This window comes from Excalfactoria chinensis, chromosome 5 (genome assembly GCF_039878825.1).
Source record: "Excalfactoria chinensis isolate bCotChi1 chromosome 5, bCotChi1.hap2, whole genome shotgun sequence".
In the NCBI taxonomy this organism is placed as follows: Eukaryota; Metazoa; Chordata; class Aves; order Galliformes; family Phasianidae; genus Excalfactoria; species Excalfactoria chinensis.
Genome location: NC_092829.1, coordinates 32406162 through 32434086, shown reverse-complemented (window position 1 = coordinate 32434086; position 27925 = coordinate 32406162). Strand labels below are relative to the sequence as shown.

Below are 27925 nucleotides of genomic sequence, written 5' to 3'. Positions count from 1 at the left end.
ACCCGCGCCTCCGCGGTGCCTGTTAGGAAATGTAGTCCCGGCAGCTGGAACGCGCCCCGCGCAGGGGCCGACTTCACTGCGAGAGCAGCACCCTGACAGCTAAGGGCGCCTGTCTACTGGTACGAAAGGCATAACAATAAATTTATCAATAAGGATGCTGCTATAAACAGACAAAGTGCGATAAATATTGCATAACAATATGCGCTGCCTCTTTCAAAGGGCACTTAAAGCGCGCTGAGAAAAGCAGCTCAATCTTGACGCGTGCGCAAGCTTCCCGCGCGCCGCCATGTTGGGTGTACCGCGGAAGTGAGGCCACGTTCCTGGGCACCGCTCTGTGGGGTGGCCGCTTTCCTAGCGCCATGTTGGGTGTGGCGCCATAGTCCGACGGGAAGCTCCACCTTCCGCTTCCGGGAGAACCGTGACGCTCCGCGGGTGGGCGCGGACGACGGGCGGGACATGGTCTCTTAAAGGGGCGGCTCGAGGCGGCTGGGCTCGGCCTGAAGGCGGCGGCGTAGCGGCCTCCGGGAGCGGTGAGTGTGTGGTGGGGCGGGTTTGGACTCGGCGGCTTTCACCCTCTTGGGTGGGGTGAGGCCCGGGGGGTTCGGCTCTCGCTTCCACCCTTCGGCTGAGGGCTCCCGAGGCGCTGCGGCAGGAGGCCTTGTCGCTGCTCTCCCCTCTCGGGGCCCTCGGGTTCTGCGGGAGGCCCGGCGGGGCGCGGGAGGAGTCCCCGCGAATGCTGTGGGCATCTGGAGCAGCCCCGGCCCCGTGCCTCCCCGCGCTGTGCGGAGCTGTGGTGTTCGCTCACCCCGCCTCTTACAGTCTTCAAGTGAAGCGCAGCTCCTGTCTGGCGACAGCAGTTGATCAGGCAGCCTAGGCCGCTGGGGTGGGGGATCTTAGGAAACCACTTTGTGCAACTTCTCAGGCCGCTGACCTTCCCCTTTTTCACCCTGCTAAAGTGAGAAGGGCACTCAGCAGATGGGTGGTGCTTTACTTCTCCTTTGTGACCAAACCTGGTGCTATGCTGCAAACAGCAGTGCATCGGAAGGCATTTTTCAAGGTGAGAGGTAAGGGTCTCAAGTTGTGCCAGGTGACATTCAGGCTGGATATTAGGAAGCATTTCCGCTCAGAAGGAACAGTGGGGCATAGGCACAGGGCTGCCTAAGGATATGGTGGCGTTACTGAACCTGGTGGTCTTCAGAGGAGATAGATGGTAGATGCGACACTGAGGGACGTGGCTTAGAGAGCATGATGGGGGTGAAGGAGCAGCCTCCTGTGGTACCAACTGCTCTATTCATTGTCTTAACCATTAATTGTTTAGCGACAGTCCAGTAACACATCTGTGTGCATGAGCTTCTCTGTCCTGCATGTGTTTTGATTGCTAATTATATTTCGCTGTTTGTGTCCCTATAAGAAATGATGTGTGTTGCTGACCGTATGTGACTCTAAGGTTGGTTGTTAACTTGTGTTGGGCAATAATTAATTTGGAAGAGGTATCATGAGACTTTTCCAAGGACAGACGTTAATTGTTGAGAGGAGTGTGGAGCTTGACGCAGCACAGAGAGGAGGTGGTATTGCTAGTGCCTATTCTTCAGGCTATCGCCTCTGTGCAGTGTGCTCAGGAAGCTGATAAGATAGAGCAGGAAGCCTGCAGAGTAGTGTCTTGTTCTTAGCCTTGGCCTCCTCCCTCAGTCTTACAGATGCTTTGTTCATTTATCTTGTAGCCATAATAGCACAGAGAAGGACATTCTGGTGCTGATACCTTGTACAATGCTGTATTAGACGGGCTGAATTTCAGCTGCCTAACAAGCATAATAACTTGTTGTTTGTTTAAGGAAGTGTCTGGGGAGAAAAGAGAAACAACAAATGATTACTTCCACATTGGCAATATGAAATTCCAGAAGGAAAAACAGCAAAACCAAATTAATCCAAAGCTGCCTGTTCTGTGAAGCGTATAGTTTTTAATCTTTGCAAAAAGGAAAACAAAATTATTTGTAACGATCAGATTTTTCTGAAAACTATTGTTTAATTCTTTTTCTGTTTTATGGGGAAGGCAGCTGACTTAGTGAAGTACTTGAGAGCATCTGAGATCGGCAGGTGCTGCATCAATTCACTGCTGGCTGAAATTACAACTGCTGAGCTCCTGGCTTTCAGTCAGTTGCTGCAACAGCAGGATTATGTCATCTCATGTTTCATGCCTTTGTGATGAGATTATCCATAAAGAGGCAGAGACTGCATTTTTCAATCATACTTAATATTTCTGTCCTCATACTTTTGTTTAAAGAAAAACGCAATTGAAAAAGTGACCTGGGAGTTATAAGATTTTTAAGGTTTAATGTTTTAGTATCCTTAATAGGAGTTTATGGTAAAAGGAGGAAGTAGATAATTTAATTTCTGATTTATCTGAAATGAGGAGGTATTGAAATATGAGTATTTAGAAATTGAAGGTATAAGGTATTTTTTATATTACAACTTGTTGAACATTAGTAACGTGGAAATACATGTACCAAAGTTTTCATTTATTTCAAAATGTTATTTTGGAGGAATGGGAGAAATCATTAATTAACTGTTGATGTTTTTAAAATGCAGTCTTACACTGAGTGCTACTATAATACAACTGTTCTCTTGTTTTTGGGTGCAGACTGTAATTGCGTCTCAACAAGCATTTTTATAGGCCTTCTGATCACCTGCAGTTGGTTTAAATTCTGAGATCTGCAGGACAGGAAATTCTTAAGGCTTTTGAGTGCTTCAGAAAGTGTGACACATGAATATACCGTGACTTGTTTTACAAGGAAGTACCTTTTCCCCATGGAGCCAATAAGCCTTACACTTTCTTTATAGCTGGTACTGAAGAAAAGCAAGTTCAAATACTGTGTCAATGGCCTGCTATAGCTTTTGTTGCCTTAGACATGTATTATTAGCCTGTGAAAAAGGCTTGTAATGTAAAAAAAAATGACAAGACTATGCAATCTCACATGTGATGACTTCTGAAGCTTGCTTACTTTTATCCTCCAGAACTGGGAACTGAGTATTGGTATGACTGAAGTTAGAAGAAGAAACTCCTAAAATGCTTCAGGTGCTTCATGGGCATGTGAATTTATGAAATGAAGCTATCTTAGCTAATGATGCTTTGAAGAGGTCTGACACCATGCTGATATGAGCTTCCAAGTGCCTCTCCTGTCACTACTTCCTTTACAGAAAATATTTTATTGGAGATTTTAAACTGTTCTATAGAATCTCCTTTACCATCTCTTTCTCAGCCTTCTCCAACTGGATGGCTTTGTATATGCGAGTGATTTTAAGTGATAGTTTAGCTGTTTTCTAACTTTGTAGAAAAGCTTCAAGGCCCATTACTTCCAGAAAATTAGCTTTTTGTATCCAATTTAGTTGTACAGTGTTGGTGGGCACCAGGTTTTCCTGTATGAGTGATGGGCTAAAAGGGCTGTTCCACAGGAATGTGTTAAACTAGTACTGTTTAAAAAACAAAACTAAAAAAAAAAAAAAAGAAAAGACCACAAAAGCTGTAGTCTGATAATTGAGTAAATACTACAGAGCACTTCTTAACAACAAAGTAAATGTGGCTGGCTACCTGCTTTTAAAAATGAATTCTACTTTGTGTTTAGGCAAATGGAGGCATAGATCCTTGTGAGACATGCCTTGTTTCTTAGTTTCTTTCTCTCAGCCATCATAATGAACTAAAACAGCAGAATGTTTTTCTTTTTGTTAAATAAAATAATTAAGTGACTTTGTATGGTGAAGACTTGAGCACTCATTATTAACATAAGCTGTGTTCAATCGGAATAGCTGGTCTCTTGCAGTAAAAATCACCTCACCTGAAGTGTTGTAACTTCAGGAATGTCTTGGGGCATCTTACTCCAATTATATGTACAGCTACTGAGAGTATTTTTTTCATCTTTGGAAGCTAACATTTTTGGAAGTGTTTGGTTTCTCCTCAAATTACTCTTCTGTGCTATGTCTGGGTGTTACAAACCACTGTGATGAGAAGTCATCTTATTACTGCCTAGACAACCTTTTTTTATTATTGTGGCACTGGCTTGCTTTACAGAGCACTGTGCAGGTTGTATGCTTGTCTGTAAAAAGCATGGCTGACCAACTCAAATATAGCTTTTATAGAGTCCTTTAATGCATCAGATTTGGTTATTCAGCTTGAAACAGAAGCTGTAATCAAACAGTTGTACAGAATATACTTCCTTAGCAGAGTGATGCTATCTTCTTTACCGTATCTCACATGGCAGTGGCTGAGAAGTGAAGATGGGTGAGCTTGCTGTCAAGTCTAGGGAAACTAAAGGTGCTATTCTCAGTGATGTAATAACTCCAGAACTGATGAGAAGTGACTGGAAAGTAGCACAGATAAAAGGTACAGCTACAAGATAGACAGAACATTTGCCTCAAAGTGTAATGAGTGGTTTTGTTTGGCTTCCACCCACAGAGGTCAGTTACCATAGTAAGTGTAAATTGGAAATGTGAACTGTCACTGTAGACTGTTTTGCTTCACAACAGGCAAAATGCTCCAGGTGTCCAAACAGGAGCATCAGAAGAGAAGCACAGGCATATCAGCAGAGCAATTCCTAGTGCCTTCTGAATAAGTGTTGTGCTGTGCAAAATGATGCTTTGACTTGTACAGTATGAATACTTAAAACAGTTCTAATGTTTAACTGGTATCTCTTATTACAGTGTGAAGATTCTCTTTTACCTGAATACTTACAAGTGATAGCTCCTTATCATGGCTGAACTATCACCTGAAGAAATTCAGCTGAAGGCCAACCAGGTCACTGATGAGGTAAGTATTTTAAGAAGCTGCATGGGGTTAGAGCAGTTACCTGGCAAGATTATAGTATCCTTTAAAGGCAATCTACAGTGATGGTTCTGCAAGAGCATAGCAGAATGTTTCAGATCACTCTACTGGTGAGTACTGGAGCTGAGGCTATTAAGTGAAGTACTAGTGAATTCTCGAAAAGCAGGATGTTTAGTAGTCACTGGGGGGAGCTTTTTTAAACAAAAAAAATCCTAGTATGCTATGTCTGTGTTATAGCTGAATATTGGAAGGGTTTGTCATCCTGCTAATATGTAAACTAGTTGCTTTACTGCAATTAACTGGTAAATAACTTTTTTGAGGACTGATATATGCTGTTAATACACTCACAGCATTCTTTTCTTCCTAGTCTTTGGAAAGCACAAGGAGAATTCTTGGCTTGGCCATTGAGGTAAGAAAAAGCTTTTGAATTCCTTAGGGATGTATAAATTTGGAGAATAAGCAGCATTTTAACTCTCACAGAGTGATCTTCAATGTTTTTTTTGTTGTTTTTTTTTTCCCTATTTTTTTTTTTGAGACATTTGTGTTATGATGACTTTATATAATGTGAAAATTATTAGGCTTAATCACAAAATCAATATTATCTTTCTGACTGTTCTTCTAAGAAAAATGGTAAAATTTCCAGATGTTTCAGGTCAGTTATAAACACTCATCTGTGACAGATGGCTTTGGTTGCTTCATCACTTGGCTCTCAAAACAATTGATGTTTTTTTTCCTCTCTGTCTCACTTTGTCCTGTTTTCAAGAGGGAGGGTAGGGCTTAGTAGGGTGGGGTAGGGTAGCAGAAGGCAGGGCTGCTTCTGCTTCTTCCTACACAAAAGCAGTTCTGTTTATACTTTACTGTCTGTTCCCCAGTTATAATTTTAGAAGCAATTAAGTATGATAATGAAACTCTTAACACCCTTGTACATTATTTGAAACAAAATCTGTATTTTGGATTTATCTAGATGATGCATCAATGAGTTCCTGTATGCTTTTATGACTTGTATATCCCATTGTAAAAAAACAAACCAAAAACAAACAAACAAAAAAACCCTGTAGAAAGATTACTTTTTAGATTACTTTTTATTATTTCTGAAAATAAGCAGATCCCTGGCAGGGTCACCTCTGTTAGGGATAACAAAGCTTACATGATTCAGTTGAGACTGTTTTGCTACTACTTGTGCATGCAGTGGACAAATGGGAATACAGAGACTGAGTGGTGAAACTAATGATAAGTCTTCTAGCACAGAAGATGAGATAACTTGTCTTTGTGAGATAAGTTAAAAATAATGCCTACCACAGTTCTGAGCTGCAAATTTACAGTAAAATGTGGGTATAAACTTGTTTGCTAAACTCAAGACTGAACCAGTGAAGAGCTGTAACTTGGTATGTTCCTCACTACCAATTTGTTTTTGCCTGGTGATGGGCAGTTTTCTTCCTGATACCTTCTAAATTCCCAATAAGGGTTTTTCAGGCTTTGTCTTTGTTGTTTTTCTTAATTATTGCTTTAATTATTTTCACTTGTGACCTCCAGGACTAAAGATCTTCAGTCCTACTGAAAGCTGTAAGGATAAAAAAAATGAACTGAATGCCACTTATTAAAACAAGATATGGTTAGGTTTTGTTTTTTGGCTTGACATTGACATAGTTCAATTTTAAGTATTGTAATCAATTTTTATCTTGTTTTAATAATAGTAAAAAAAAAAAAAATCCTAACAGAGATGGCATAACAGATGAAAATGTTATCAGCCTAGCAAGATCAAATTTGAAGTTTAGTGTAACTTTACTGTAGGAGCTATTCCATAGCACTACGTGTTATTACAAACTTGTTTGACTCATCAAATTTATTTTAGAGACATTCTGATTTTGCACTGCTGTCTTAATATGGCTTTGTATCACTAAATAACTTTCTTTGTACAGTCCCATGATGTTGGCCTCAAGACTATCACCATGCTGGATGAACAAGGAGGTGAGTTCTTCCTGCCAGCAATGACTAGTTCTATAACTGTAAGAAAAAATTTATCGTCATTTAGGTGTTGTGGAAACTGAAGGCTTGTTCAAGACCCTTATGTGCAAGTATCTGACAAGTGATGGAACAAAGAAATCATCTCAAGTTGTACCAGGACAAGTTTAGACTGGATAGTAGAATGCTTTTGTGGAGAGTGTTTGTGCATTGGAATGTGCTAACATGGGATGTGGTGCAGTCCCTATCCCTGGATTTTATTAAATGCGTGGACATGATATGAAGGTATATGTTTTAGTGATGGGACTCGGGTTGATTGTTGGTGTGATGATCTAGAAGGTATTTTCCAGTCTAGATAACTCTGATCCAGGAAATGAGGTCTATTAATTAGACACTTGCATGCATTTTGTAGCATTTACAAGCTAAAGTTGTTAAGAAATCATATTAGTTACAATGCGGTGAGGCCTCTACTATGGAAGCAACTTCTTTCCATGGTGATGTGACCTGACTGTAACTGTCTGCCTTTATTCTAAAAGCAGCAGCAGAATTGCTGTTCTGAGGATAGGAAGATAAACTTTTTAATACAGTAAAAATAAAAACCAACTTCATTAATTTCTTTCTACAAAAGAAATCTCAGAAGGCAGGAAGGCAAATGAGTCTTCAGCTTGATATAACGATGGAACTGAAGCTTATAGATACCTGCTTGAAAGGAATGCATATACAACATGCCCATGAATGTCTGTACTTATTCAGGTTAACTGTTTATCTTCTAGAACAACTAAATCGCATAGAAGAAGGCATGGACCAGATAAATAAGGACATGAGAGAAGCTGAGAAGACGTTGACAGAGCTCAACAAATGTTGTGGACTCTGTGTCTGTCCTTGCAACAGGTTAGTTAAACGGGTTTGTGGGTCTGAAGTTCTAGAGTATTCCCACTAGCTACTGCATTCAGAGATGGTCTTTTATAAGACATAAAGAAAACAATGAATCTCTAGGAAGCTTGTCTGTTCTGGTCTTTAGTGGTGCATTCTCATAATCCTTTGAGCAAAGCTAAAGCATACTTATCTAACCATATATTTTGCTCCTTTCAGTGTAAATGTAGCTGCTTTGTAATATCTTGCAAATTATACCCTAATCTCCATAAAGCTAGGTGATTCTGAAGTGAATCCTAATGGAGCCAATTCATTACTCTGCTGAGAGGTAGCATAAAACTAGGCAAAAATTCCTTGGAGTAGCTGAATCTACTTATCCCGCTAAATAATACTTCAGGAATCATTTTAAGGATAGATACAGATAGAACTTTTGAGACTGGAAAAAAATCTTAGCTTTAGTATCTTGATAAAGGAGGTAGTTCTGTCCTGAGTTCTAGGTAGATGTGCTTACTATTTTATATAAATTTTATCCAGCTGATGGACTTTGAGCATTTTCACACATACAGTTTTTGTTTTCTGTAGTTGGCAGTCTTATTTCACTGAAACTAATTAAGCTACTTACTGCCACTGAACAGACTTGGAATTTGTGAACTGCTGCGGCATTCCAAGTACAAAAATAACAATTAAAAAAATAGTGCTGGGTACAAAAATGAACAAAAAAGTTTATGCAGAAAAAATTGTGAGAAAAGCAAATGGAGGGCAATGAAGAAGAAATTGAACGTCTTTATTTACTATATCAAATGCTCTGTTAGTGTCTGAGATACAGAACATTTAATTAAATACTGTAGATTTTTTCTAATTTCCACTAGGCTTTGTTTATTTATAAAGGCTTTGTGATAACATGAGTTACTGGCAATACTCTAATATAATCTGTGTACTAATCCAATTTACCTGTTTGCTGGTCTTTACTGTTCTTTCTTCTGTGTTCTCTTCTAATACTGATGCTTGCTTTCTAAAAATGAAGACTAAGATGAGAAGCTGTATTCATTTTACTGGGGAAAGCGGATTGTAGGACAAGGTCAGTCTTATTAGTGCAGCATGTGCATTTAACATGCAGCTCTTTAAGGCAGTGCTTCTGTTGGATGTGTGCTTGCATGTGCATGATAGCTGCATGCAGGTCTCCTTGTGACTGTGATGTGTTGTAATACTGTGTGGATAAAAAATGACATTTATCATGGGTTGCATTAGCTGTGGCAATACTGACCAATTACTTGAATCCTTGCTGTTTTGACAAGCTATTTAGATTGCCTTACTCATACAGAAACAAAACTGTAGAAAAGTGAATGCATGGTAACGTTAAAAAAAAAAAAAGCTTTTAAAATATCAGTGAAAACAGTGAGGGGTTTTGTTCTTAATAACTATATTTAAGCAATTTGTTTCTAGCTATCTATTTCATGCTGCTTGTCATTTCTCAATAAGGTCTTTGCTGTTACATCTGACTTTGAATAAGATGAATACTTCGATAATTCAGAAGACTAGTGTACAAAACTCATCTGCTGCTGCAACTTTAACATCAATGAGATTAAAGTATAATGGTCAAGTTATTTGCAGCAAACCTAAGGAGATCTTGAAGGCAGTGTATACTCAGAATTGACTAGCTCAGGTTTCTTCAGGATTCTGCTGAGTGCAACATTTCTATTATGAACTGAGAGCTGACTCTCAATGTATTCATACTGGATTATATTTCATAGAATCATAGAATGGCCTCAGTTGAAAAAGATCACAATGATTATCTAGTTTTAACCCCCCCTGCTATGTGCAGGATCACGAACCACTAGATCAGGCTGCCCGGAGCCACATCCAGCCTGGCCTTGAATAGGCATCCAAAGCTCCTATATGAATTCCCTAGCTTGTTTGTGTAAGTAAGTGTCGAAGGAATGTGAGGGGAGTATCTCTTCATTCTGGCAACTTCATGCCTCTTCAAGTATGAAACATTTGGGCTACTGATGTTGAAGGTATTACAAATATTGGAGTCAATTACCTGTAATCATAAAGTTAGATGTAATGAGAGATATAATACATTGGCTTTCACATGTTTCCAGTGAAGCAGTGGTAGTAATGTCTGGATTATACAGCATAAACTTGAAAACAACAGCACACAGGTTGACCGTTTGAGTATTCTTCTCAAAATATGTTCTTTAGAGTTCATGAGATCTTACTCCAACATAAATCACTTACTTTTCTGTTATGTTTTCTTCCAGTCTTGCTTTTGTAGCTACATGATTCTTAAGATTGCTTTGTGTTAGTGTTCTATGGTTGTTTTTGTTGCTGTTCAGTCTTAAATTATGTAGTTAATGTATAATGGTAAATTTCAGAATGAAGGAGCTGTATAAAAATGATTAGTGTTATTTTGAAATGTTTCTCAGATTTGTTTTTATTAACTTTAAAATAGGACTTTTTTTGATCAACGGTTTCTATATCCTGTTGAGAATGAGTGATCTTGCACAGTGTTTTCTTCCCTGAAAAGTATTCATGCCCAACTGAAGATTAACTCCTGTTCTAAGTACAACTTCTTGACAATAAAAACTTCCCTGATACTGTTGTGAGCTTCCTTTATTCTGCTGAAGTATACTGCTTAATTAAGGAAGATACTGTGCTTGTATTAACATGTGAGACAAGATTATCCAGTTGTCCATAGAGTAACTTGGTTATGCTTGTACTATTCTGAGAAACTATAAAAAGCTTTGTCTAGGTAGTACATAGAAAATCTACTATATTTAAGGGCCCAAGGCAAGTGTTTCTGACAAGCCTAGATTAATGGAAGACCTCAGTCAGGAAACCATTTTTTTGATAGAACAGTTCAGGTTTCTGATTCCATTTATTTTTTTTATGGAGTAGGACAAAGAACTTTGAGACTACCAAAACATACAGAGCAACCTGGGGAGATGGAACAGAGAACTCAGCAGATCATGTGATATCTATGCAACCAAGAAGCATAAATCAGCAGCAGCAACAAAATTCTAGAGGACCAAGTGGTGGATACATTACAAGGTTTGTTTCCTCATATTTATCAATCCCAAATACAGAAATCATAAGCTTCTTTCAGACAGATTTTTAGATGAGGTTGCTAAATAGCAAGTAGCAAGTTTTTACTGTTTGGAAGGAGTTTCTTAGACAGGAGGTGGCAAGGTTGAAATGCTACAGTACTGAAAACATACATCTTGTACTTCTTTGGTCTATAGTGGGAACTGGAGAGCTCCAATGTTAAGGTAGAGAGTAATGTTTAAAAAAAAAAAGTGAAATACTCTTATGTCATCAGTTTGTTTCATATTCTAATGGCAGTAAGTTTACTCTAGTAGCTGCTGTTTTAAACTCTAAGGCATTTTTTTCTAATAGTGGGTAATCTAATACTATCCTCCTGTTTGCTTAGAATATGTAGCTTTTAAATGTTAGAAGTGTACCTTGGCTTGAATGGCTAGCCTGTCAGATGACTTTCAAATAACAAAAATAATGAAGTTTAGAGTAAGGAAAAGCAAGTTCATTCTTCATGGAAATGCTGTCTTCATTGTTTAAACAGGATAACAAATGATGCCAGAGAAGATGAAATGGATGAAAATCTTACTCAAGTAGGAAACATTCTTGGGAATTTAAAAAATATGGCTTTGGATATGGGCAATGAGATTGATGCACAGAATAAGCAAATAGACCGGATAAATGTAAAGGTAAGTGTCAAAGGTATTCTCTGCCTTCAGCATAAGTTGACTTCTTGTTATTAAGACGTGATAAGGAATAGGCTCACTCTTACCTTTCAGTATTTGTAGTAAAATAGGCAATTAAGATCATACTGTCCTGTAGTCATAGTGACAGGTACAAGAAAGAACTTAGTGTCTGGGTATACAGCTGAAAATTCAAATATTTTCACATTTAAGGATCTTTTAAAAAAAGAAAAAAGCCTTAATATGGTACACATCACTTGTTTGTTCTGAAAATAACTAATTTGTATTTATCAAATGTTCTGACACATATCGAAAGTAAACTGAGGGTCTGTTGCTTTTAGATAATCTTACTGTGTATGGGAGGGAATAGGGCATGTTTATTTTGTTGCTGTTTGTTTGTTAAATGATAGCAAGACTCTTCTGGAATTCCTTTTAAAAACAAAAATCCCACAAACCACTGCCCTATTCAATCAGGGTAATTCTTTGCCTTAATTCAAAGTTTCTTGAGGTCTGTCCATGAGAAATAGCTTCTTGCATATGTGCATCTAAATAACCTTACTTATTCTTATCTGCACATTAAGTTAGTCTCAGACAGTAACATCTTTCTGCATTCTTTCCTAACCCTGTGTTCTAAAAGTAAACTTCCCTAAATGGATAAGTATTATGTAAATCTGATTATAAGGGGCTTTCTTTCAGAGGGCAACTTGTGAGGAAGTTTGGTCATGTTTTAGAAATCCCCATCTTCTGAACTGAATAGATGCTTTTAAAGGCTATCGTTAAGAAAGGGAACAAAGGTTTAATGAATGGTGTGTATGAGACATTTAAAAAAGCAGAAGTAGGTACGCATTGCTGTGAACTTACAAAATGAAGTAGAATTGCAAAGTCAAAAGGTATTTCTGAAAAGCCCCATAAGGTTAACTATATCAAATATACAGAGTAAGATAGGCTAGTGTGACATAAATGCTGCTGATGTCTATATGTCAGCATCTCAGTTCTGTCTAGTCATTAGGGGGTTGTATTCAATGTCAGCACAGTTGTAGTGGGGGTTATCTTTCACTATCCTCTGAAGCTACAGATCTAGGGTGATTTTTAAGTAAAGTAATTCAAATGATTTAAAGGCTATTAAAAAAAAAAGTTAATTGGAGTTTATCAAGAGGACTGGTCATTGCCTCATCTAATTAACTGTAAATGAGAACTAACGTTTTTAGTGTTAGTATTTCTGGTGTTTCAAAAACCTGTTTTGGCTTGGTACTCTAGTTTGAATAAATCTTGTAGATTGTCTTATTAACTCTTGAAATGTAATGTGAACAAATTAGAATTGCCTTTTGAAACTGCAAGAATACAAGTGTAATTCTCGCTTTCAGACTAGCAATCTGACCTACAGTCTCAGGATATTTAAATTAATCATTTTCTGTTGATAAATGTCTTAAGACATACTGAACAGTGTGGAAACTGTGTTAAGTTATTGAGAGTAGATCTCTAAAGGACCATATCATCTGCATCAAGAAAAAAAAAAAAGTACTAAGCTGCAGCCCTGAAGAATATTCCAGGGTTTTTTGTTTATTTTGGCACATTTCGGTAATGGGTTCCTGTTCTTCCCTAGCCATCAACGTGTAAAACAGGAAGAAAGAGCTTGAGCTGTTTGTCCTCTTCCTAGCCTATTTAAGTATGAACTTGCAAAATATCTAATGCATAGGTAGAGCTTCTGAGGAGTGCTGCTGCTGCTGGTGGTGAGAGGAAGAGCATTTTTGTGCTTCTGCTCATTTCCCACTACAGGTTAGATGGATAGGGAGTTCATTCAAAGCTCGTTCTCCTACTGTTCAGGAGAACAGTATCTTGATGCTTGTTCAGTTTACATACTGATTTTTTTTTTTCTTTTAATTGATGTTTCAGTAGCAGTAAAACTGCTTACATTCCTTATTTATTTTTCAATAAAAATATTTATTTTTCAAATCAGCTAGCTCCAAAACCATGTTATGAAATATATTGTGGCCTACTTTTTTAAAATCAGTAAAAAATATTTTTTATAAAATCCAGCTTATAAAAATGGCTTTATTTATATTTATCATGATAATACTGTGTAATTCAAGAGTTTATGTCAGTTTGAATTCTTAAATTGTTTTACGAGTGGTTTGCAAATGACCTGTGAATTTGTCTTTTGTCTTTTTTCAGGCAGATACAAATAGAGATCGCATTGAGCAGGCCAACATCAGAGCAAAGAAACTCATTGACAATTAGAACCTATTGTAGTTGTTCAGTGACATTCTCTCCATCTTCAAGCCACCATATTCATGGATCTGTGAAACTTCTCTACTCTGAAATAAGAGGGGGCTGGGAAAAATGGAAAAAAATACCTTTTCTATAGGGATTTTTTTTTTAATTACTTCATGTGATCATGATTTCTGATTCCAAGAAAGTAGTCAACATAACTTCTTTCTACTTGTTTGCCTTCACTTTCTTAAACTGCTCAGGGCTGAAAGTGTCATGGCTTTGAGAACCTTCCTGCATGTTTTACTCTCCTTCCCAGTCTCTTTTCTTGCATCCAAAATACAATTCATTACTGAAGTTGAATAAGCAGGGTAACATGAATTCACAGTTGTGGAAAGCTGGAGAGGGCACTTTTCATTGTTTGAAATACCTCATAAGTTGAGTGTCTTCACTAAAACAGGGACTTGGTGAGTATTGTTTGACTTGTGTCTCTAAGCAGGCTAACCATGGTTTTGCAGTTCAAGCCACACCTGGTTTGGGGTTGGGCTTATGAACTACAAAATTCAAGTAGCCCACTAATAACTACTGGGTTGAGGGCTTTAAAAACACTTAAACACACAGACTTTAATGTAAAGCTAACTGGTGGGGTATACAGATTTCCACTTCTTTACTGTAAATTGACATTTGGAGGCCATGACTAGTAAATAATGTTGCATTTTTCTAGTAATGTTTGTGGTATGTGTTGATATAGCTAATCTAAAACCTATGTGCATGTGAATAGATCACAATATAAAAAAAATCCCTAAAGCATTTATTTGACAAAAAACTGTGTCCACCTTTTGAAAGTGTTTAATGCATGTTAACTGGAAAGATCTGAATAGAAACAGAGTAGAAAAGCATGCACCTTTCTTATATCCCATATTGTATTTATTCTGTTTTGGCTAGTTCTCACTGATGTTCAGTTTAGGCCTTTCTCCACTGAAACATGATGACTGAGATTGAATATGGTTTGTCCTCATCAGTGACTTTAGGGGAGTTTGTTAAAATCACCAAAAGCAAAGATCAGCTCATTATGGAACTTCTTTGTCACAGGCCTGGAAGAAGCAGTATATACATTTAGGATCTGTTTTCTAGTTCTGAATAAACTAGTACTGAATAGATTCCTAACTAGTTTATTATTTCGGGCTTTGGGACTGGCAGCTGGAAATACTCAAAGTCTCAGTTGTTTAAAACTAAAAATTTCCTCTTCTGCTGCAGAATAGAAGACCATCTGAGTGGAGGTACAGCTGTCCTCTTTAGAAGAGGAAAAACATCTTGGTTTGACTGTGATTTAGCCAGACTTACTCCCAGGGCTTTTGACAGTCCATGGGTATCTTGTAACCATTAATAGTAAATCCTAGGGCTAAAGAGATTATTGTAATCTGCTGAAATGGAAGATGAACAATGTAATGTGTTTGGTTTCCAGTAGAAATACAGCTGGTGTATATTTTATTAACTAGTATATTCTCAGTTTGTTCCCAGTACAACCTGATAAACAAAAATCAAAGAAAATAACTAACCAAAGGATGGAGCTGCTGCATGCAGTGAATTGGCAGTGATAGATGGTCTTACGTAAGACACCATCACTTTTAGGGGGTCTTGTTACTTAAGTGCTAGGTATTGGCTTCTGGCAGTTCTTGGAAAGATAATGAATTAGGAAAGTGTGTCTGCTTCTGTTGGTAATGCTTAAAAACGCAAGTAGCAAAAAAAGAACATCATACAGTAAATTTCTAATAACCTTTTGTGTGGGAAAGCATCAGGGATTAAAAATTTGTGACATTTTGGGGTTGTGTTTTTTTTTTTTTTTTTTCTCTTTCCTGCAAACTTCAGGTTAATTGAAGGAATATTTGCTGCTGATCATGAAAGAAAAGCATGCATTACTTGTGATCATCTCCTGGAAGAGGAAGCTAAAGCGGTTACCTTGTTGTACTTAGAACAATGCATGGCAGCTCTGTAGCATCTTGAAAGGTTTTTTTTTCCTTGCTATTACAAGTCCATGTTCTTTATCTTTACTTCCCTGAGCTCTGACCACAAATTGGATGAGAGAATGTTGTGATTGGTACACAGAATCTTAAATAAATACTGCAATGAATATCACACAAAGAAAATAATTTCAGACACTCTAAGCTTGAGTATTATGTAAGTACCAATATTTTCTGATGCAGCAAGAGCCAAACGTGTCAGGAAGCTGATGCCTTAATGTAAATGAACAATAGTCGTCTTGAATCATCTTACTGTTTGTAGAATAGATGCTTACTTTCCATGTTTGTGGAATGTAATCAAAGCTTGTACATCTTGATATTTCTGAATACTATTAAGAATGAAGGTTTACAGTTTCTGCTTTTGATTGTTAAACTGCATATTGTGCACAAAATATATACTTTTATAACTGAATGTGTTTTAGACCTATTTTTTCTTAGTTAGAAATGTCTTTGTTTAGTTTCCTGTCCTTGAAAAACTTGGCAGAACTAGTTGCTGCTGTTATGCAAGTAGGAAGTTTCCCTTCTATTTTCATTTCATAGAAACCCTGATGCTAACACAGGAAGGGAGGTGGCTGGAAAGAGAGGAAAAGACAAATCTATGAAATTCAAGCTAGCCTACGTCTTGGTGAAAAGTGAGTATGGTTTTTAACAGGCAGGTAGCTAGCTATATATGAGCTGCAGTACATATTGTTTGTGCATTAACTTGCAAAACTCCTTCCTCTGTAAAGGCTTTGATGTGAAACAATTTGCTTTTTTGCCTTTACACTTGAAATAACAGTACTTCATCTAAATACTAATCGATTAAATAGATGAGAACTGTATATTTATCTAGTTTAAAAAAAAAAAAAAGAGAGCAAATGAAACCAATATGAAATAAAGTATCCTAGTTAACAATCAGTGAGTATTTTTGTACATGGAAATAAAACTGTTCTGCATAAGGGGTGAGGAGAAGGGAAAACTGAGAAATCGCTGAGGTAAAACTAATAGATTAAGTGTAGTGATGAAATATCACTTAACAGAATACCATTCTGTGCTTGAATGCATTTATTACTGTGACCCAGAACAGAACATGGAATTTTTTCTCAAAACAAATCCCCTTCTGCTTTGGTACAGATTTGGATAGTGCAAGACTAACTTCTGGTAACTGTTGTAACTCCAAAGTAGCAAAAGAACCTAGCCATGAATAACTGGAAGGTTTCTAAATGCATCAGCAATCACATAAACAACAGAAATGCAACTTACTATTGCAAATATCTTAAACGGTGAGATTTTTTTTTTTATGACATGCCAACTGTCACTTTTTCAACCATTCTGCTGCTGTTCTGTTTCCTTATACCTATTAGTTAGTCTGTTCTTGCATACATATCTTTGAATAGACAAGGAATGCTGATAAACAAACCCTGCGCTTAAGAGAAGCAACATGCCTGAGCACAAGTATTTTCAGTTTTAGAAAACACCCACAAACCAGCAGCATAATATTGCAAAGTGCATGATACTGATGATAAATTATGCCATTGTACTATTCCCATTTGGTCAGTTGCTTCTGTCCCATGCATCGGGAAGTCTGCTAAAATGAGGGTGGTTTGGTCTGTTAGTGTCTCAAGCACTGCAAGTATGTAGGAAGAAAGCTACTATTTCAAATTGGTCTTCAGGTATTAAGGGAAAGGACCTGAACTTGAAACAAGCTTCATGCTTAACCTATTCACTGCTAGATTTCCACAAGTTCCAATCTGTGGAGTGTATTAATATAGAGGAACATGTTTCTGATTATCTGGCCTTGCAATTATTTTGACATGCAAAACCAAGTAGTACAGTAGACACTGTGCTGTCAGCTACTTCTTGTATGAGATAGCACCTGGAATGGGGGAGTCCTAAAGTGTCTACTGGTTCCCTAGTGTTGGCAACCTGGTTATAATAGCAGCAATACTAACAGAAGATGTCTGCCAGGCAAGGAACTACTAGCCCAGGAATCCGTACCATCCTTGATGTGCATCTAGGTACCTGAGACATCTGAGGTTCCTCTTAAAACTATAAAAACAAACTGTAAGAATGAGACTCCCTCTGGAAAAAGTAGAAATTGATCAGAGAATGGTATTGCCTTTGCTTATTGATTAAAAGGGCAGGGGGAAGCCTTGGGAAAGCAAAAAAATTATTACAATATGTGGCCATTCTAGGTAAGAAAACAAAAGCTAGCAATGGCAGGTAGTTGTGTCCCTACCAGGCAAAAATAACTTGCTACCTATTCGAAATGGAACCTCTTTCTGATGACTCCCCTGAGAGAACTTCTCTATTTGAGATCTAAGGGATAGATAAGACCCTGGAATGTGAAAACCTGGCTGGCTCTGGACTCTTCAATGCAGTTAATCTCTGGAATGAAACTTTGTCCTTCATCAACTACCCTTAGTCCTGAGAGCAGTTTGACAAGTATTACAGCAGAGTGGCAACACTTGAAATAACAAGTGCTCAGAAGTAATAAATCATAAGTACATACTTGCTTTACTGGTGGTAAACAGTAGTGTTTAGTAATTAAAAAGTAAGAAGACACCTGTCCTTGCATATTATAGGATTCTCTAAGTCTATCATTACAATCTTTATGCATAGTCTGGGGAACTTGGAGGTAATTACACCTGTTTAATGATGGATCAAACCCATCCTTTAAATAATTAATCGATGTTCCCTTAAATGCTGTAGTACTACGGTGTAAGAATGAAATAAGACTATAACAGGACCAGGGAACTCAATATTCCTAAGCATCTTATAAAATAAAGACTTAACTATAATTAAGATTAGTAGTACATTGAGGAAAAACGTTGGCACAGAGGTCACTTCATTTTCCTTAGTTGCAGATGGCATAACAAGTTGACTACATGTAATTTTTACACCTGCAACTTCAAGGAGTTGAATTTCTAAATGCCTTTCTTACCACAAGTATGAAAGGTTATGTATAGAACAATAGTTTAATAAATGCAATGAGACTGGAAGACCATTTCATTAGGAAGAGGTGCATCCATGTTCTAAGAAATCCACCTAGTACAGTTCCTATTTCGCTGTTCTGAGCATGTTAGCTTAATTGCTACCTAAGTGTTAACTTATTTGACTTCTCTGCTTTCTCAAAGACTTGAAGTACAACTGCTACGAGCAACTGATGAAACAGTGTATCTGAGCAACTGATGAAACAGTGTATCTGAAGTGGTGATTCGTAGTGACAGCTTAGTACTACTAAGTGACAGCAGCAGGTACAGCAAATAAGCTTGAAATTAGTAAATTGTTTTCAACAACTCAAATAAACAAGCACACTTTCCTTTTTAGCATAAGTTAAATAATTGCATACATCTTCAGTTCTTTCTAGGTGCTCTTGGTAGTAAGGCAGCAGCAGTAGGGAGACAGCTAAGACTTTCAGTAGGAGTCGGTGCATAGATACAGTATACGTTTTTACTGAATACGCTGAAGGTTATCTTCATTTTTATTTGACACAGCTCAAGCAGTAGAGGACTGTAGTGCAATTCTTGCTTATGGGAAAAGTCCATCAAGAAAAGTATGAATGAAGAATGCTCAAATCATTATTTGTTTACTAGAGGCAGTTAATAAAAATTAATTTAACTATAATGATCTGTGCTTCATAAAAAAAAAAACAAAAAAACAAACATCTATAAATTAAGAACTGAAACATATCTGTAGTAGAGTGCTTACTGCAAAATATACAACATTTTGAATCTGCTTTGAAAGCAAAACTTCCATATACTATCATGGAAAGATGATTCCAGGGAAGTAATTCTCTTAGAAATCAACTGACAGCTTCCTGGCAAAGGGAAACTGGCAAATTTGAAATACTTTTTCCCCTTCTCTATGGAAGAATGAGCCCTGACAACAGAGAATGCATACTGTGTTAAAAGCTACAGCGGCTCAAAAAGAAAACTGGCCCCTAGGCAGGTTCATCAGTACAATACCTGTGCTCTCTAGCTCCAGTTTATTCAGTGTGGTCTTACCAACTGTATACAACTAACAGAGGGGATACTCTAATCTCCTTTATCAGTCTTGGTTCACGTCAGTGAAGGAGGTGACTCAGTCACTAACTCTTCTTACCAGGGATACACACAACCAGAACAAAATCATGCAAACTTCTTCTTTGTAGCTGTAAACCGTTCCATGTACTAAAAGAAAAATAAGAAAGACATTCAAACAACAAATAAATCTAACCATTTTCTATCATATTTTGTAATGGGGTGATACTCTAGAATGAGAGACCTTACAAATGCTGAAGTCAAACTGAAGGGTTAAGGGGGAACTGATTTTAAACAGCTAATGATGCTTGCAGTCATAACACAGTCATATGTAAAGAATTCACCAGAAGCTTCATTTAAAAATATATATATATATACTAAAAAATGCAAGTCCATATACAAACCTTGTCATAACCCTCCAGTTCTCTGAGTTTCTTGATTTCAAAGAGGTTGCCTTCGACTGCAAGCAGTGAGATCTGGGAATCACTGAGGATACTCTGAGGAAGCATGCTAAGTTCTAGACAATTTTCTTCTAAACGCAAGACTTTGAGGCGTGGGCAGTGTGAGATCTGCACTGAGATCTGGGAAATCTGGTAGAAATTTTAAAAAATAGGATTAAAATGTTAGTTATCCATGATTACGTCAAGTGCTCTGTGCTTCAGACTAATATAGAACAATAACTAGTTGGCAGTACATAAGCAGCAACAATAAAAGAAAGCCACATTACTTATATTCTTCCATAATAATAGGCAACTTATACATCAGTTTGTCAGATTCCTACTGAATATCAGTTCAAGTATTTTCTATATAATTAAATTCAGGATATGTTAGCTATTAAAATCAGGCAGTTGAATTTATTAGTACATAAACTGTAGCGATGATGCCTCACTTCTGTCTAGAAAAGACGCATCTTCTAGCTCTAAAGTTTTGATCGTGTCAAACTATGTGCAACGTAAACAGCCATGTCCCACATCCGCATGCCTATAACATCTGTTACCAGACCTGGTTCTGATTCAAATTGAGTTCAATAGCCTGCAGTTCTCCCACACTGTCGGGTACATTTTGGATCTGGTTTTTGGAAAGATCCACCACATCCAAGTGGCGAAGACCACAGAGTTGTGTAGGCACAGTCCGAAGCTGGTTCCCAGAAAGATTCAAGGTTTTGAGAGCTGCAAGTTGTCCAAATGCAGCTGGTAGCTGCTTCAAGTGATTGCCATTCAAGTGCAGTGTTTCCAGTTTTTTCAGTTTACACAGCTCCTCAGGTAGGACAGCTAGAAATAAATCACACAACAAAGAGATGACCTAAAAAGTGAACAGCAAACCTCTATAACCATTTATGTCAAATGTATTTCTGCTTGAACAGTGATTTATTACAGTAATTTCCCACAGGATTCTTCCACATTTTCCAATGAAAGCACAGATCCCTGCATAGAAACTTAAGCTCCCTGACAAGATGTGCTTCCTAAACATCTGCTAAAAATATCTAAATAAAAATTATCTCCAGACAAGACAGACCTTCAACCCATGAGCTGAAAACGCTACTTTGAGGACTTAATGCTACTCTCTACCAGTCAATTTGCTAATGTATTCTATGACATTTCATCTACCACGCAATTCATAGCCTCAGGTCTGCTGCGGCCCTTTAAAGGTATCACTCAACTCACTCAATAGTAAATTCTCAGGTAAGCCATGCTGTATTAGACCAGCAGAGAAGCCTCAACAGGTAAATACTGCTGAAGTTCATCCTCATTCTATCTACAAGTCTAACCTGTAGCGCTCCTGACTTGCACTACAGAAACAAAGAGGTTTGTGAATTACATTTGTTTTTCAAAAAGGCAGTTAATACACAATGAACACACAAAAAAATAGTTGGCTTCTTCACTTCAGCCATATTTTTCCATAAAGTGGCAAAAATTTTGTTTATCATCCAAAAGGTGGCATCTCTCATAGCATAAACATACCCTGAATTTTACTGAACTTCCACTCATGCTTGTCCAAAAGAAACAGCAACAACTAATCAGTAGCCAACAACATTCTCTACAGGCCATCTTCAGCACCTGTTTTCTATGCAAATACTAAACTACCTGACACTGTTGAACTTTCAGTTCAGACAAGTCACAGCATAGAAACTATATGGTTTTTGTACTTACGTGTCACTGTAAAACTGATAATACAACTAAGTTGGCAACTAGTTCTGCAGAACTTATGGTTTGACTTTTTCCTGTACGTGAGTTCCAAAGATTTCAGTTTATGTGACTAAGCTTCCCATTTACATCCTGTGAGAGCTAAATCATTACGTTTAGTTTCTGATCAGAGAAGTCAGGCTTATTTTAAAAGTCAGCAGAGATATTAATTATCAGGCATACTCAGTTTGTTGTTGTTTAGAACAAGGCTCTTCAAAAAGGAAAATTTTCCAATGAGTGGTGGCAAAAGCTCTATTTTGTTGTTCGACAAATCTATTGTCCTTAAGTTGCTCGTCAGCTTCTGCAGCTCTTCGGGAAACTAGGAGAAAGAATAAAGATACGCCATCTAAACAGCTGACACAGCTTCAAACGTTCAAGTGATAAGCTTTAAAACTTTAAGTGAAAAACATACATTGCTGTTACATACTGTAATATGTATCACAATGTCCAGACATTGTAGCGTGGAAATCAGTTGGCAAATTTGTTTACTACATGTATTTTCAGCTCTGAATTCTGGCTATCCTGTGAATTCTTAGCTGCCTTTTTGTCCCAAGATATTCTTTATTTTTCTGCCATTGAGTCAAAGCCAAGATGATTTCTGTATACTGAAATCCAAGATGCTTGCAGCCAAGTGAGCATCCTGTGCAGGCTACATTTAAATGCAGTACACACATCTAAGCATGAAAAATTGTGGAGGATCTTTCTCAATAACGATACAGTTGTAAAATTACATTTTCCCAAAGTTCCAAGCCTTTTTCTTTTTTTTTTTTTCTTTAAAACAGCACAATTCTGTATCTACTAGTTCTTTAGGGAACATTCACTTTTAAGCGTAAGATCAGAAGCCTGCAAGTGTCCTGAGAGGCAAATCCTCAACCAGAAGACAGTGCAAGCAAAAATCTGCTCTGCTGAAAGGAAAAACAACATTCTTCTGATAACATTATTCATCCCTCCTTATAAGAAATACATGTATGTGGTGCATTATGACCACACCTACGTGGGAATTTCTCTTCAGAAGTGTCAGTCCCACCGACAAACAGCCGCATGTCATTACAGGTGTGTTACCTCTGTGAGTCCCTTTCCCGTCAGTTGGAACACACCGGTCTTCTGTGCTGTTTCCAGGTGGGCTTTTAATGCACTGTTTCCCATCCTAACTCTTCTCCTTCAAGTGTACGGGGTCGGAGTGGTGCTTTCAGACAGCTTCTCTTATTCTGCAACAGAGGACCGCGACCCAAATTCTGCATCATTAAGCAAGTTTTCTATTTTACGTGTACTGCCTAAAATTTACATCTTAGGAAATTCACCTCGCTTAAGACGCGTTCATTATAGCAGCCTACAAATCAAAATGATGCAACAAATACGATTAAAACTAAGTGAGAAAAACGGCATGCTTCCACACTACTCCCCGGGGGCTGAGCAGCGCAAGGATACAAGGTACAGCGGCTGTCCGTGATTTCAGTGGCGCCTACCAGCACTGAGCTGCCTTGATCGCTGCCCTGGAAACATTTCTTTCCCGGAGACCGTTCCACTCCGCAGCCCCCACGCGGTTACTGACACCCACCTCCCGCAGCTCACGCCGGCACAGCCCGCACCGAACCACAGGCCGCAGCTCCGCCAGGCCTCAAAAGGGACGCGCGGAGCCCCAGCGCAGCCACGTACCGATCCCGATGCAGTCAGGCGGCCGCCGCACCCGCGGGGGTGGCTCCCTCCGGAACAGCCTCTCGCCACACCTTCCCCCTCCTTTCGAAACCCGGGGCACCGGGAGCCCTCACGGCTCCCCCGGAAGCGGAACCCTGTCAGCCCTCCGTCACACCCACCGTGGTCGGCGGCCCGCGGCCCGCCCTTCCGGGTCGCGCAGGATGGCGGAGCTCAGCTGCGGGGCTTCCGCAGCAGCGGCGCCCGCCAGCTCCGAGCGCCGCCGAGAAGCACGGCGGTCTTGCGGCGAGCTGACGCAATGCCAGAATTGGGGCGCCGACCCGGTCGGCCGCAGCCCCTGGGGCTCGGACGAGCCCACGGAGATGGAGACCCTGCTGGAGAAATGCGTGGCGCAGGGCTTCGTGAGTCAGGTACGGCGCGGGGCCGCGCGGAGCTCCCGCCAGCGCCTCTGCAGCTAAAAGGGGGGGATCTTTCGCTGAGAGGGCGGTGAGGCGCCGGCACAGCTGCCCAGAGAGCCGTGGTGCCCCGTCCCCGCAGCCGCTCAAAGCCGGCTTGGCTGGGGCCCTGGGCAGCCCGAGCTGGTGGCGGGCAACGCTGTCTGCTGCACGGGGTGGGACTTGGTTGGGTTTTAAGGACCGTCCGACCCAGACCGTTCTCTGATTCTCTTACGTTTTTGCTGATGGTGACTTTCCTTCCGAGGAGTAACGGTACCTGCAAACGTGTGATGCTCTGGAAACATCCTCCAGTGCGTTCCCATGGCGAGTAAACCAGTGCCTTACGGAGTGCCCTCAGTACAGTCCTTTATGATTTGGGGTTTTTTAGCTTGTGTTGATGTTCTCAAAGTAATCGTTGTGTTTTATTAGTTGTTTAGAAGAAGTCAACTCTGTTGCTCAGTGTGATAGGCTAACGGTATTTGTACATACATAATATATACTTATATAACAGACTATTAAAGGCCAGTATTGAGAATTTGCCTTTGTGCTGCTGACTGTGCCTTTTCATGCTACATTCCTTTCACAGGAGACATTGGACTCGGCCTGTGAAGAATTCGAGTGCTTTGTGAGATTTGAAGAGAGGGAAAAAATGGCAAACATTCGAGCAGAAATCAATGAGGTACGTACAGTCTCTGCTTCTCTCAACATGCCTCAACACGTAGAAGTAATACATACCATCAGTGAGGCATCAAACTGCTGTGTGCCACTGTCAGATGTGTTGTGTGTTCTGGAGACCTGCTTGTCATGAAGCAAAGAGTGAACTGATGAAGTTTTCAGTGTAACTGCAAAGATGTAGCAGTTTGTGTCGTTGACTTAGGTGCTACCTTTCTGAAGGAACTGAAGGACAAATAAGAGTCTGTAATCACTTATGTTCCCAAAAATGTGTTTCTTTATGGGCAACTGGACCATCTTCTTGATAAGCAAGGGGCAAAACCTTAGTCACTTCCTACTGCTTGAGTTGTCTTTTGATTTGTATTTTATGGTGTTGCTTTCTGAGCATTTGCTTGCTGGTATGCAGACTGTGTCTATTAAATTATGCAGTGTAGGCTCCAGCAGCTACTGCCAAAGTGTGGCAAACTCAGCTTTTAATTTTTGGAGAAAGAATTAACTGGCATCACGTTGTATGACTGGCGGGAAGAAGGGGTGTTTTCAGCGCCCAGTAAAGTGGCTATGTAGCCTCTGTTGCTCCTTGCTTACAAAGCAACAGTTCTGTGTCCTGAAAGACTATATTGCTCTGTTCTGTGATTTCTTCAGTCTTTTCCTGTCATCTGCCACAGGAAGATACCTGTTGCTTTTGTGCTCATTTATTGTTAGAAATAATTAAAGCTAAGATTCTCCTGAGAGTTTCTCTCTCAGCTTAAGGCAATCAAAACCACAAAACTGCCTTCTCCAAAGGGAAAAAAACTTGGGCTCTAAGGTTCTTGAGCAGGATACAGATTATCAAAGAGCTTTGTAGGACTTGTAAGCATCTGTGTTTTAGGAATGAGTTGCAGCAGAAGTTGGCAGTACATCACCAAATAGTGATTTTCTTGTGTTCGTGTGCCGGTGGTATTTGGTTTGTTCTTTTTAAACTGTCTTCCTATTAATAAAAAATGAATGTAAAACTTAAGAGAGCTCGATAGTATGCTGTCATGCATGTGATCAAACTCTTACTCTCCCACACTTGCACCATCCTCTTTCTTAATGCTCCCTCCCTTTCTTCTTCTTACCTAAAGCGGGCCAAAAAATAAGTATGTTTAAGGTGCATTCTTATTTGATTTTTGTTCTTGTAGAAGAAGCTGGAAACTGAACTTCTGCAATTGGAGATGGAGGCAGCAGACATAGTTCATCCTTTTCATTTAAGTAAGTGTGGTTGTATTGTAAAAACACTAAGAGCGTTAAAGGTGCACATCAGCAAACTGTTTCATCTGACTCCATAGTACTCGTTATGCTTCTACAAGTGAAAACAGTCTGCAGCTGTTTTCACTGCATAGCTTGTTAAAGGTGACAGGTGTTTTGTTAGCTTCCTCCAAAAGAATGCTTGCATAAGGTTTGAATCTCATTAAGATAAGATAACATCTTAAAGTAGAAGGGGTGTGTGTATTTATTTATGTATGTATATATGTAGTCAGGTGTGTCTGTGTGTTTTCAGCAGTTATAAAGGTGTATCTCTAAAAAGTATGCATGACTTCCTTCAAGGTGAGTGTTGATGCTAAATTCTATGCAATCCAGCTCAAGTAGTTTGGAGTAATATGTTTCTTTACTGTAAATTGTCATGAGCAATAGATCAGACCTCTTTTTTCTGCCTTTCTGCTGAAGTAGTTTTGCTCTTATTCTAACAGGACAGTAGTTTCAACTTTGCAATTTTATTTTGTAGGTAAAAAGTACCAGCTATTGCAAGATGTGAACAGACACTTGGAAGCAGTTCTGAAAGGGAAGAAAAGACTTAGGCAGAGGTTGATTAAGCCCGTATGTCAAGAGACGCTGCCTATTAAGGCTGATTTCCACAAGTAGGCATATAAAAAAAATAATAGTTGTTTGTTTGACTGAGTCAAAATTAGTTTTAATTCATGGGCAGTAAACATCGTATACTTCAATTCACATTGAGAAGAGATGGTAGCAGGACCAAAGCTAAAATTCTACTAACTGCTTAATTCATGGAACAGTAGTGATAATTATTTTTTGTGACTGTTTGCTTAGTTGATTTGTCTTCTGAATGTTACACAATGAAAAATAAGTGTTTTCAAATGAGTGTGTAAAAAGCTCAATTCATTGTGTTTCTGCATAGGTAAGAATCACTATTTCAGCTTTGGTATCTTTCCATTATGATTTGTGCAGAATAAATGTATAGATGATTCTCAGATTTACATAGTATATGTTTTAAAACTAGTCTTTCTTCTCCTGCTCTAAAACTTTAGTCCAGTTACTGAAATGCATACTTATTTCTGTAACTCCTGCCCTACATGTTGCCGAGAGTCACAGAGGAATTGTAATTGCACAGAAGTTAATTAGATGAGTAGGAGCTCAAATAAATCTGGAGAACAGGACTAAGAAAACCTACAGGGGAAAGAGTTAAGACTTTGCAAGTATTAAATCCTACATTGTTTTGCACAGTTTCAGAATTCATTCTTGACTACAGGTATGTAGTGGAGTTGTTGACTGAGGCCGTGACTTTCATTGAGAAGTTGGAAAACCATTTGCAGACTGCAAAAATGATCCCTCAGGTACCAACCTTCATGAAGAATCTGGTGAGTGGCAAAAATAAAAAGTAATGGAACCTTTTATCTCCTCCAGCATTAAGAATTCAGTGCTGTTTTGTTGCCTAGTGTCTTTTTGTTTCCTGCTAGATTGATAGGATGTGTAGAGATTAAATCCCATCCTCTTCTGCTTCAGGACATTGCTTTGACAAAAACAGAGGTGATGGTGACAGATTTGGAAGAGCTGACCGAGCAAATATTGCAGTGGAGAGAAGTGCAAAAAGAAGCATATTCTGACAGCATTTGCAATACTGCTGGATTGGACTTGGGCTTATCTACCTAACAAATGGGTTTTTTTCTTCATGTGGGATGACTGTTTGAAGAACTGCCATGCAAGTCTCCTGTGGAAACTGCAAAACAGTTGTGCCTTAAGCTAATGGGGATTTTGTAGATAGTTATATTTATGTTCTGACATTGTAGTTCAACATTTTTCAAGTAGCTGAAAACAAATGCAAATGATAAAAGGCTGAGCGGTAGCTTGTGAGTAGACAGACTACTGAGAGGACTGTTAGAGAGTTCCTCTTTGAAACAGTCGAGAGTCTCTTGGAGCCTTTATCCTCAGTGCCAATTTGTATATTTCTTACATGTTGGCTATGGAACCTCTTCGTTTTTAAAAGGTATGTTGATAATACACTGTATTTTGTATGTCACTGTAAAACTTCAATAAAAGTACCAGATTTCAAGAACTAAGTCTTAGTTTTTATTTAGATATGAAATCTTACATTTAAAACTACGCTTCCACAGCATTTTGTATCACTGTTTAAA

The 27925-nt window shown here is 38.8% G+C and overlaps 4 protein-coding genes across 6 annotated transcripts in view; 2 read left to right on the top strand and 2 right to left on the bottom strand.

Moving 5' to 3' along the window:
• ZNF106 (zinc finger protein 106) overlaps window positions 1-380 on the bottom strand; it is a 41763-nt gene extending 41383 nt beyond the window's left edge. The window contains exon 1 of the mRNA XM_072339141.1: window positions 300-380. The gene's annotated coding sequence lies outside the window, so the exon portion shown is untranslated. The remainder of the gene's footprint in view (window positions 1-299) is intronic.
• Window positions 26-16630, top strand: SNAP23 (synaptosome associated protein 23). 3 transcript variants are annotated; one of them, XM_072339150.1, is made up of 8 exons: window positions 26-119; window positions 4693-4798; window positions 5181-5222; window positions 6733-6781; window positions 7549-7666; window positions 10547-10699; window positions 11226-11370; window positions 13537-16630. In XM_072339150.1, the coding sequence occupies exons 2-8, from the start codon at window positions 4742-4744 to the stop codon at window positions 13600-13602; spliced, it is 630 nt and encodes a 209-aa protein (XP_072195251.1). In that variant the 5' UTR covers window positions 26-119; window positions 4693-4741; the 3' UTR covers window positions 13603-16630. The 3 variants fall into 3 exon arrangements, with proteins under 3 accessions (XP_072195251.1, XP_072195249.1, XP_072195250.1); XM_072339148.1 differs by lacking the exon at window positions 26-119 and adding an exon at window positions 395-530; XM_072339149.1 differs by lacking the exon at window positions 26-119 and adding an exon at window positions 913-1057.
• Window positions 16631-19038: 2408 nt separating this feature from the next.
• LRRC57 (leucine rich repeat containing 57) lies at window positions 19039-22981 on the bottom strand. Its single transcript, XM_072339147.1, has 5 exons — window positions 22840-22981; window positions 21961-22096; window positions 20597-20865; window positions 19999-20184; window positions 19039-19744 (listed from the first exon to the last, which is right to left on the bottom strand). Exons 1-5 carry the CDS (start codon window positions 22921-22923, stop codon window positions 19703-19705), a joined length of 717 nt encoding a protein of 238 aa, XP_072195248.1. The 5' UTR covers window positions 22924-22981; the 3' UTR covers window positions 19039-19702.
• A 460-nt stretch (window positions 22982-23441) lies between these two features.
• HAUS2 (HAUS augmin like complex subunit 2) lies at window positions 23442-27840 on the top strand. The gene is made up of 6 exons (XM_072339145.1): window positions 23442-23840; window positions 24451-24543; window positions 25697-25766; window positions 26281-26413; window positions 27043-27151; window positions 27297-27840. Exons 1-6 carry the CDS (start codon window positions 23442-23444, stop codon window positions 27441-27443), a joined length of 951 nt encoding a protein of 316 aa, XP_072195246.1. The 3' UTR covers window positions 27444-27840.
• Window positions 27841-27925: the final 85 nt, after the last annotated feature.

Coding starts and splice junctions, on each gene's coding strand:
- SNAP23 (XM_072339150.1), top strand. CDS start 4,742: ATGGCTGAACTATCACCTGAAGAAATTCAGCTGAAGGCCAACCAGGTC. Junction 7,667..10,546: donor TGTGTCTGTCCTTGCAACAG/GTTAGTTAAACG, acceptor TTTATGGAGTAG/GACAAAGAACTTTGAGACTA. Junction 10,700..11,225: donor AGTGGTGGATACATTACAAG/GTTTGTTTCCTC, acceptor TTGTTTAAACAG/GATAACAAATGATGCCAGAG.
- LRRC57 (XM_072339147.1), bottom strand. CDS start 22,923: ATGGGAAACAGTGCATTAAAAGCCCACCTGGAAACAGCACAGAAGACC. Junction 20,866..21,960: donor TCTAAACAACAACAAACTGA/GTATGCCTGATA, acceptor ATTTATTTCTAG/CTGTCCTACCTGAGGAGCTG. Junction 20,185..20,596: donor TCAATTTGAATCAGAACCAG/GTCTGGTAACAG, acceptor AATTTCTACCAG/ATTTCCCAGATCTCAGTGCA.
- HAUS2 (XM_072339145.1), top strand. CDS start 23,442: ATGCAGTCAGGCGGCCGCCGCACCCGCGGGGGTGGCTCCCTCCGGAAC. Junction 24,544..25,696: donor TTCGAGCAGAAATCAATGAG/GTACGTACAGTC, acceptor TTGTTCTTGTAG/AAGAAGCTGGAAACTGAACT. Junction 25,767..26,280: donor AGTTCATCCTTTTCATTTAA/GTAAGTGTGGTT, acceptor TTTATTTTGTAG/GTAAAAAGTACCAGCTATTG.